A 10744-nucleotide genomic window follows, 5' to 3' on the forward strand; every position below is an offset into this window, starting at 1 on the left:
TTCAGTCCAAGACTCACAGCAATCAGAAAACTTCAAGGTTTATATTCAGCGTGAACTTATTCATCAAATTTTGGTCAGGCTTCCAGTGAAATCCCTATTGAGATTCAATTGCATTTCGAAATCATGGCTATCCTTGATCTCAAGCAAAGAATTTACTAGAGACCGTCTAAATTTGAACAATGTCAAAAAACATCTCCTCATTGACGGCTTGTATTGTGAACGTGGCAGGCATCTCAAAGTTTGTTCTCTTCATTCTTTGTTGAATGGAGTAGACGGTCATACTAATGCTTGTTACCTTTATTTTCCCTTAAAAGAAATTTACACTGAGGTGAATTTTTCACAAGTTTATTTTTGTAATGGCCCGATTTTCCTAGCTATTAATTACTCACATTTGTACTTGTGGAACCCATCTATAAGAAAATGCAAAAAATTGTCTGATTTAGGGTTTGAATTGACCTCCAGTGGCTTTCCTTGTCATCTCCTAAGGTTTGGTTTTGGGTATGATGAATCGAATGATGATTATAAAGTACTTGCAAGCATATATGATTATATAGCTAGCGTCTAAAGTTTATAGAGTCAAGGCTAAATCTTAGAGGAGTGTCGTGGATTTTCATGTCGATTGGCACTTAGGTGATGGGGTATTTGCGAATGGGAAGCTTGGATCGAATCTAGCAGATTTTAGACCTATCATATCATTTGATCTAGCAACAGAGACATTTGGAGAGGTGGATCGACCAAATGTTGATTATTCATTCACAAATCTGGGAACTCTTGAGGGGAAGCTTTGCTTGATGTATGATATATATCGCAGTGATTCGAAAGAAGTATGGTTTACGAAGAAAAATGGTGAGAGCAGAGCATCTTGGACTGAAATACTAAGTATTTCGCATGACATTTTCGATGGACCTTTGACAGCAGCAGTATGCATATTTCCAAAGGGTGAATTTTTAGTCTAGGATACTGGCATACTTTGCGTCTACAATCCTAAAGATCAGTCTATCAAGTACGCTTTCAGCTTTAGAACTCTAGGTGCTAGTTATTTTAGTGAAAGCCTGGGGTTTCCTATCCTTGAATGATGCACAAGAAAGCTACAAGAATCAGAAAAGCCAAAGATACCAGGGAGGCATATTTGGTTGTTCTGATGACTGATTGTTTGACAGTCTCCTTATTTTTTTTTCAGTTACAAAAGAGAGCTAAGCAGCTCAATGCATAGATACTAAACTGGGGGGTAGTAACCCCCATGATATCCAAATTCATCCATCTGCTAACTATGTCTGGAGGACTCCTTAAGCAATATACATCCCTGGCTCCTTGTTGAGGCTGTCTTTAGCTAAGCAATTCGCATTGTTGTTCCCTTCTCGCCAAATATGCGATATCCTTACCTCCCATTCCTTGTGTCTTCACTATTCAATTCATTTCAGTAGATTAGAGTGAGGGCTAAATTCAGGTGGTCTGTTTAGAAGCATAATTGCAGCTTTTGAATCTGTTTCTATAATCACTCTTTCATGTCCTGCTTCCCAGGCCAACTGTAGTCCATGGATGATTCCCTATAACTCCATTGCTATATTCGATGCTGATCCCAAATTCACTTCAAATCCTCCTTTCCATATACCAAACTCATCTCTCATAATTCCTCCTACTCCAGACACCCTAAGATTGCCTGCTGACGCCCCATCTACATTTAATTTGGTCTAGCCCTTTGGAGGTTTCTTCTAGTGAATGAAGCGCCAATCTTTCCTATTTATATCTATTCCTTTTAGTATTGCTATATGTGCTTGTCTCGCCTGAACCACAATCTGATTAGCTGAAATCTTCAACTTTGACTCCTCTCCTATTATGTTGAACTCATTCCTCGTTTTCCAAACTGAGTACACCATCTCTTGGAAAATGAATTGCCAGCATAGATCACCATGGACTCCCACCTTAACCATTCTCAAATTCCAGTCCAGCCATTCCTTATGATTAGTGTTCATAAACTCTTCCCATCTACTTGGGTGAACTAGATTTTTCCAAATCCTCTGTACTCTAGAACAATCCCTTAGAGCATGCAATATCGATTCTCTCACTTGCTTGGACATAGGGCATTTTCCATTGATTCGAAGGTGCCTTTTGAATTTCTCGGCATTAGTGATCAACCTTCCATGCCAAATTGACCATAACAAAAATTGCCATCTACTAGGTCCTTTCTAATGCCAAATTTTATCCCAACCTCGATCCATACTTTCACTTCCAAAAGAATCTGAGCACTCCGCCTCATATACTGACCGAGTTGAGAACCTCCCATTCGCCTCATATCCCTAGCACACTACATCACAATTCTGCTCTCCGGATTTACACACAAAGCTTTGATTTCTAACAAGCGCTTTTGCAGTAAGTATTATGAAAACTCATTCTAATTCCAGCCCCTTGTGTTAATCCCAATACTGACTTACTGTCCCGTCTGTCGCTTCCTCTGGCAACTCTTTCAGCACATCATCCTTTAAAGATGAATTCCCCACCTAGTAATCTTCCCATAAGCGAATACGCTCGCTATTTCCCGACCTCCATTTCAAACCTTTACTTACCACTTCATTCTCAACCCTCAAGCTTCTCCAAACTGGTGAAGCGCCTGTTTTGGAAGGTGTTTTAAACCTTTGGAATTCCTCTTCACTACTATATTTATTTCTAAGGACCTCTGTCCATAATGCTCCCTTTTGTTTGTGGTATCTCTAGTTGAATTTTGCAATTAAAGCTTTATTCGCTTCCTTTAATCTCGCTATTCCTAAAACCCCCTTGCCTCTAGCTTGGGTTACAATTCTCTAGCCTATGTGGTGCATGCCTCTGCTGTCCATCGTTCCATTCCATAGGAAGTTCCTCATGCATTTCTCCAACTCATCCAATACGTAAGTAGGAATTGCCACTACCTGCATCATTTCTCCTCATGTTTTGTCTTAATCAAAGTCAATTTCACTGCATACGATAAACACTTCTTCTTCCAGCCTGCAAGTTTCCCTTGAACTTTAATAAACCCGAAAACATGTCTTTGGACACCCTATTATGAAGTATTGGCATTCCCAAAAATTGCCCCAGGTCATGGGTTATCCTCATCCCTGTTTGTGTGCTAATTTTCTTTACTATCCTTCTGGATATGTTCTTAGAACAAAACAGATTGAATTTAGCCACATTAATTTTCTGCCCAGACATATTACAAAACTTTTGCATTACATTAGCTATAACTTTAGCTTGTTCAACACTAGCTTCTGAAATAAGATGAGGTCGTCTGCAAACATCAGATGAGAGAGTTTTGGACCTGTTCTGCAAATTGGTTACTTGCAAATTGGAAATTGGACATTTACATGAAATTTCTTATTGTTTTCATTGATCACTTTCATTTTGTACCTTTAATATTATTGGATGTGAATAAGAAACCTGATATTCTGAGTAACAATGCATGATTGGTTCTTCAATTAACATTTATTTGGAGCTGTATAAACAGAAAAAGAAATCTGCAGGGAGGATAAGCAGATTGTAGTTTTTCATGATTATGCTCAAGTGATTAGCTTAATTTCTTCAGCATGCTCATGTTTTCAGGAGCTGCCAAGCATGTTTAGTAAATAATCCTGCAGAAACAAAACATCTTAAACAAAGCACAAGTTGCCATCCTACTACTACATGCAAAAACAAAACATCATAGCCCAAGAAACAGGAGTACATCCTAGCTTCAAACATTAGAAGGAAAAGAAGAAACCACAAACAAAGATAAGCCGACAAGCCAAACGCATCCTAAAGTTTGGAACCTGAAGAATACTCTACAGAAGTCAATAAATTAAATCTGTTGATAAAAGGCATTTTTTGGTCTTGATAACTCAACAACATTTTTTCAGACATATTATGACATTGAATTATTTTTTACTTTTTGTATTGATACAAGAAAGAAGTGTGTATTTACGGTACAGGTATGTGCTCGTACCATCCTTAAATATAGTACTGGTATGTGCATCCATTTTTTTTTAATAACCCAATCACGAATACAATAGCGTCAAATAGGTCAATATGCTTAATCTGAATTCTCAATAGGAAAAAAGTGGACATCAAGCGCAACAAAAGTTACATAAGCGGTGGTGTTCATAACTCAAGCACTAACTAATAAAATGCTTACAATTGAGCCAAAAAATTCAAGGCAATTGTATGAAAATCTAAACTTGTGAACCATCTGCCTGGGAAAGAGTAAAAAAACTCTTCCTGCTGTAGTTCTATAGCATATCATCCACATATTATTGGTAGCTCACTCTCTCACCACTCACTACCTCACCGATGCAATGCATTGAATTTGTCCCTCTCCAACCCTTAAGTATTCTAATTGCAGCCTCCTTGTCAACAACTAAAACCATTCTCATCCCCATATTAAAGGCTAGACTTGTACTTGAATTTTGTTGCAGGTAAGCTAGGTCAATCAGATTGATCTTTAAGAAAGAATCCAACCTGAGACATAATCTATCTTTTCTCATGTCATAGACCAATCCATTTTCAGTCGTCCCAGCCCAGAGCAAGCCCTATTTGAGGAGAAATCCAATCATATTCTGCTAAGCTAATAAGTAGACAGAATACTCAATTGATCTGGAGAGGATCACAGACTATGCATCCTTATCTAGAACAATAAATTATAAGAAATGTAAAAGGGCTATTTGTATTATCCCTACCTTCAAAATAGAAAAAGAGGCCAGACACACGTGCAAAGCAATGGTCGTTGCTGATTTTTTTTCCTAGCAAGAAACAAGAACCACTTTCGGGAAGGAGAGAAAAAGGTACAGTACTCCAGGAGCAATATTTTCCGTTTCCAAATTGGGTGTCTCAGCTACTTCTAAGAACTTGGTCATTTAACCTTATCTCTCTGGCAAATCACTACAAAGATAACATTTCTCAACACACTAAGTATTCAATGACGGAATCAAAATATAGATCATCAACCAATGAGATTTTTTTTATCATCAGCATAAAGACACCATCACTCACCATGCTTAACATACACATTAGAACACACTGTGACATAGAAGCAAAGAATCAATTAATCAGGATACACTTACAAAGAAAAAACAACTCCTTTAGTATCCCTAACAGCATTCCGTACCTTTTCCACATTCTGGGAAGATAGTTTGTGAAAAGACAGCGAAATCTGGTCTTCATCTCACTCAGTTTATGAGGCTAAATTACTAATCATCGAACTAAGCTAATGACCAAATGTTTCCACGAATGCCAAAGACCAGAGTATTGTGTATGATTTCAATCCTACCTTCTTCTTATAACCAGTCAACTAAAAATTCATCAACCATAAATAAGTATTGATGTAGACTAAATTAAGCAGAAAAAGACAGCAATTATAGCTAAATATCGTCAATATCCATAGTATGACAAATTGAAGTTCTCAAATGGCAACATTTCCTTAATTCAAATAGAAAATGGAAAATGGAGCAATCTGGAATGATGTCCATGCAAGAGTCAAAATAACTATATGACTCACACCCTAATGATATCCACAATCTGTTTACAATATATTAGATATTATTTTTGTTGACTTTGCATGTGCCTAGATACCAGTTGAATTAAAAACTAAAGAACGAGAACAAAAAGAATATTCAATGGAACCATACCTAAAGGATATTACTCTCTAAATCCTCCAATTCCAGGTGTCATCTTGGTCATTCTTCTAACAAGCTCAGATCCAGCATCAATGTGAACACCAGCATCCTTATATGTAAGTCCGTCAGTATTATCTTTGGCTATTTCATCACGACTACTGCTTGACATTGACAGGACAGTGGTAGTTCCTCTACTTCTACAATCAAATTTTGTGCACAACCCAGGTGACCCCAAAAATTTCTGCGAGAGGCGACTAGACTTCAGCATTGACACATTTGAGTCCTTAATACACAACTCCCAATGTGAAATTACTATAGTTGTAATGCACTGCAATAGTTCTTTAGTCGCCCCATAGGAGGTAGACATGGAAAGCCTAAGAAAATGGGTCTTAAGACAACTGCAAGAAGATTTATTTACAACTAAAGTAACATTCACAGCACCCAAAAGCCTAAAAAGAGGAAAAGAAAAAAAATCAGGACAAAGTGCTTTATCAAAATTTTTTTCTTTGAGATATGAATGTGATGCTTTTGTATAGAATATGCAGGCATTATCATAGCTTCATTTTTGTCGAGTGCCTTATGCACATGTACTCTTAAAAACCAACTTCTACCATTAAACCCAAACAACTAAACAGTATTGTCTTGGTTGTTACGGGGAGCTAAAAAGATGTTGAGTTTAACTTTGGAGGAGAGAACCCAAATTAACAATGCCCAAAAACCAGCATATATACGCTTAAACATCGTCTCCTTTGGATGGTTTCTTTTCATAAAATTTTACTTTATCACTTTCTTTCATTGAAATGTACATGTAGGATGAAATGGTACTTAGATAATTGGACAATGAGTTCAAGTTAAATTCATGTTCAAGTTTTGATATGTTTAGTGATTTTATCACTCCATTATCACATTTCTATTGATCTACATAACTAAAATGCCCACGTAAAAATTAATTTCAAGCTTCATTCCCTCAGATATTAGAAAGAAAATGATGCAGTAAGTAGATTAAAGTTTTTACTTAGCTGAACAACCAATAACAATCCATCTGAAATCAAGTTCATCATTCAGGTCTTTCGTCAAATGCGTGATATGCATGCAAAATACAAGCTTTTACTGCCAAATTGTGCACATCCAAACGCATTCAAGATTCCAAACACATATATCCCAGTTCTAATTTACCCTAAGGACTTAAAAATTATACAAAACACAAAGCCAAATGATGAAAACGAAAACTTACAAAAATTTCAAGAAAGTTGATTTACTGGTGAAGTCCGTCACCGAGGAGCAACAGACACCAAAAGAGTTGCGGGACTGAAGGAATTGAATCCTTTTTAAGTCAAAGGAACTTATTAACCATATAGTATGAGAGAGAATGCCCCTGCCACATCAGCATGATGGTCTGCCCATGTGGCAGATGGAGATTGGCTGTTGGTTGGTGAGCAAACTTCGTCGTCCTCCCTGTTACATTTTTTTTTAAGTTGATCAGAATAATATTCCTATAACCTTAACCTAATTTAGGAAGTATAGGTACTTTGGCACTTTGAGGATGGTTGTTCCGGCTCTGATAATCCGGAGCCTCACCTTGTGGTACCTCTGGAAGTGTCACCTCGGGTACCTTCTCGACAAAGTGGCTTTGACCCGGTTATAACCTCTGCTAGGGTCTTCTGTCTTAGAGCCGAGGTGATGTCTAAAGACCTGACCACCGGAGAGGTGGGATATGACCTCTGACATCTCTGACACCTGACAAAGCTGCTCTGACACATGCGCCGCCTGACTCTGACAATTGTTCCGGCGCGCCTTTTCACAGGAGCCCATCAAATCAATTTGATGCACTGCCCATGTCAAATCTTTAGGGACCCGTGCTAGCAATCCCTCTTTCCTGTTCATCCTCTATAAATACTCAACAGTTCTCTTGAGAAAGGGGATGACCGATTTTCTGGTAAAACAACATACACTGATTCTCCCAATTATTATACCACTTCTCTAATCCCGAACTAACTTAAGTTTCGGAGTTATACCGGGGGATTCAGCCCCTCTTGTAAACTAAGCAGGTGACCTCGCCGCTGTGACCTTTCTAGCCGGGATACTTCACACTCTCGATTCAATCCAACCGGTCAGAATTCAACTCTTTAATTGGCGCCGTCTGTGGGAACGCGAAGACATCAGAGGATGAAACTTACGCGTTCTAGGAGCAGGAAAGCTCTCACTATTGGGGTTGAGCAGAGTAATGCGGCTCAGCAAGAAGATATTTTCGAAGGGCAGGAGTCCCCGAGAACCCAGCCCGCAAACGAAGAAGCCATAACCCGTATGGCCGAATTTGTGACCGAGAACCCTAACATCTTCGAAGAGTTAGGGAGGTATCTTAAGAGACAAGGCAAGCAGAAGGCCGAGTCCTCTAAAAGGAAGTCAGATGGATCTCCTGAAGGTTCGTCTGAAGAAGAATCTGACGGGAGGCGCTTTAGTCGAAGTGTTTCAAAACGGGCATTCTCCAAGGCCACCTCTAAGGTCGCCTCCCTAACCAAGGCATTTTCAAGAGGGCTCTTGGGTCGACGACCTGAGGAGGAACCTCGACCCATGGGGAGAGTTGGGGTGGATTACATGAGGACTCCACCCTTTACGGATGACATCAACGAGGAGAGGCTTCCCCCCAACTTCAAACTCCCCTCGATACAATCTTACGACGGCCGAGGTGATCCTGAAGACCACATTCATGCCATCATCTCGGCCTTCCGCCTATATTGCATCCCTGACCCCGTCATATGCCTGACTTTCCCAGTATTCCTCCAGAGGACAACTCGAAAATGGTTCTGGGGTTTAGAATCTAGGAGCATTTCAACCCTGGGGAATTAGTGGAGAGATTTCTCCACCGGTTTGTCTCCTCCCGACCTACGACCAGGATCTCGACTTATCTGTTGAATATGCAACAGAACCCGGGAGAGTCACTTCAGTCGTACGTCCAGAGGTTCTACGAAGAAAGCGTGCAGATACCTAATCCAATGAGCAGGTTACCATCGCAGCTTTTACCCACGGGCTCGTTGCCAGGGTTTTCAATACCGGGATCGACAAGAAGTATCATCGCATCCTCCAGGAACTATGGTTGAAGGTCGAGAAGGGCATACAGGTCGAAGACCTTAACCGTATAAAAAAAGAGGTCCAGGCCGCCCGCTCAGGCCCAAGGACTGATCCACGAAAGGGAAAAGACGCCGGCCGAAGTGAAATCGGAACAGGAAGCGGCTTCCAAAATCCTGGCCGAGATCGCCGCAGCGTGTTTGATAGGATATCTAAGGAAAAATCATCCACTCCCGAGTCCGAGTTAACCCCTTTGAATACCATCTGATTCCGGGTATTGTCCGTAATGGAACCGAACAATCTCGGAAGGGCACCTTCGAAGATGTACGGTAGCAGAGATAAGAGAAACTCGAACCTCTACTGCCTGTACCACCGAGACATCGGGCATGAGACTGAAGACTACAATGATCTCAAAAGGGAGATTGAGAATCTCATCAGGTAGGGACACCTAAAGCAGTTCATCCGTCGAGGTGGAAGTCATCAACGCAAAGAACCTCGACGTGACAGTCGGGATGATCAACCGCGAGACGAAAGGCGGACGTCGAGAAGCAGCTGCAGGCCCCCAGAGGATCCTAGGGAGACAAAAAGGCCTCCTCGAAACGGATCTTCAGGTCATGGGCTAGGGTATGGACCCAACATAGTCGGAGTCATCAATACCATCGCCAGAGGTCCGACGGGAGGAGATAGCCAGAATTCCCGGAAGAGGACCTACAGGCAAGCTAACCCGAATCAGGCCGAGTCAAGCTCCCGCCTGACCGAAGTGATCTCTTACGGACCTAGCGATCCTGTCCCAACTGTCTCGAGCAGTCATGAAGCCTTGGTGATTGAAGTGCTCACCAACAATTATATTGTCAAGAAGGTCTACATTGACCCAGGAAGTTCGGTGGACGTCATGTACCTCCGCACGTTTGAAAGCCTTAAGTTGACAAGAGAACACATGACCCCGGTAAGGACCCCCTGGTAGGGTTCGGGGGACACATCGTACATCCCGAAGGGATGGTTACTCTGATGGTGACTGTAGGGCATCACCCCCGTTAGCGAACCATCCCTGTCAATTTCGTGGTAGTTAAGGCCGACTCTCCGTACAACTTGCTCCTGGGTCGATCCACGCTTAATGCTTTGCGAGCAGTGTACTCCACATACCATCTGAATTTTAAGTTTTCTACCCCCGCGGGTGCTGCCGAGGTAAGCAGCGATGTCTGCGCTGCCAGAGAGTGCTACCTCGCCACTTTGCAGGCAGCCTCCACATCGGCCTCCGGCACGAGATCCGAGAAGAGGCCCAACATCCTGTCAATTGATTGCATCGACCCTCAGCGAGCTGAGAAGCCCTAGAGGCTGGAGGCTGGAGATGAGGTGGAGGAGGTCTCCCTGGACCCCACAAATTCGGATCAGACGATCCGCGTCGGCACCTGTTTGCCTGGCCTAGTTAAGAAAGGTATGGTGGATCTTCTCAGAGAATACCGGGACGTCTTCGCTTGGGCCGCAGATGAGGTCCAAGGAGTCCCGCATCACCTCATGGTACATGAGTTGAACGTTGACCCCCAGGCACGCCCGGTCAAACAAAAAAGGAGGCACCTCGGCCCTGAGCGCAGCCGAGCTGTAGGTGAAGAAGTGAACAAACTTCTGCCCGCAAAGATAATTCGGGAGGTCCAATATTCGACCTGGTTGTCCAACCTGGTCATGGTCAAGAAGGATGGGGGGGCTTGGAGAATATGCGTTGACTTCACCGGTCTCAACAAAGCCTGCCCCAAGGACTGCTACCCATCGACACCTTGGTGGACTCGGCAATGGGTTATGAGATCCTCTACTTTCTTGATGCCTTTAAGGGGTATCACCAGATCAGGATGAGTCAAGAAGATTAGGAGAAAACGGCCTTCTATACAGACCAAGGCTTATATTGCTACACCACCATGCCTTTCGGACTAAAGAATGCCTGGGCCACATATTAGCGCCTGGTTAACCAAGCTTTCAAATCCCAAATCGGCCGAAATGTCAAAACTTACGTGGATGACATCCTTCTTAAGAGCCAGACGACCTCTACTTTTCTTTCTGATCTGAAAGAG

The 10744-nt window shown here is 41.9% G+C and overlaps 1 protein-coding gene across 1 annotated transcript; it reads left to right on the forward strand.

The window, feature by feature from the left end:
* The first annotated feature begins 8967 nt into the window (after positions 1 to 8967).
* Positions 8968 to 10013, forward strand: LOC113751861. Its single transcript, XM_027296008.1, has 3 exons — positions 8968 to 9119; positions 9189 to 9627; positions 9720 to 10013. Exons 1-3 carry the CDS (start codon positions 8968 to 8970, stop codon positions 10011 to 10013), a joined length of 885 nt encoding a protein of 294 aa, XP_027151809.1.
* The last annotated feature ends 731 nt before the right edge of the window (positions 10014 to 10744 follow it).

Source organism: Coffea eugenioides, chromosome 11 (genome assembly GCF_003713205.1).
Source record: "Coffea eugenioides isolate CCC68of chromosome 11, Ceug_1.0, whole genome shotgun sequence".
Taxonomy (NCBI): domain Eukaryota; kingdom Viridiplantae; phylum Streptophyta; class Magnoliopsida; order Gentianales; family Rubiaceae; genus Coffea; species Coffea eugenioides.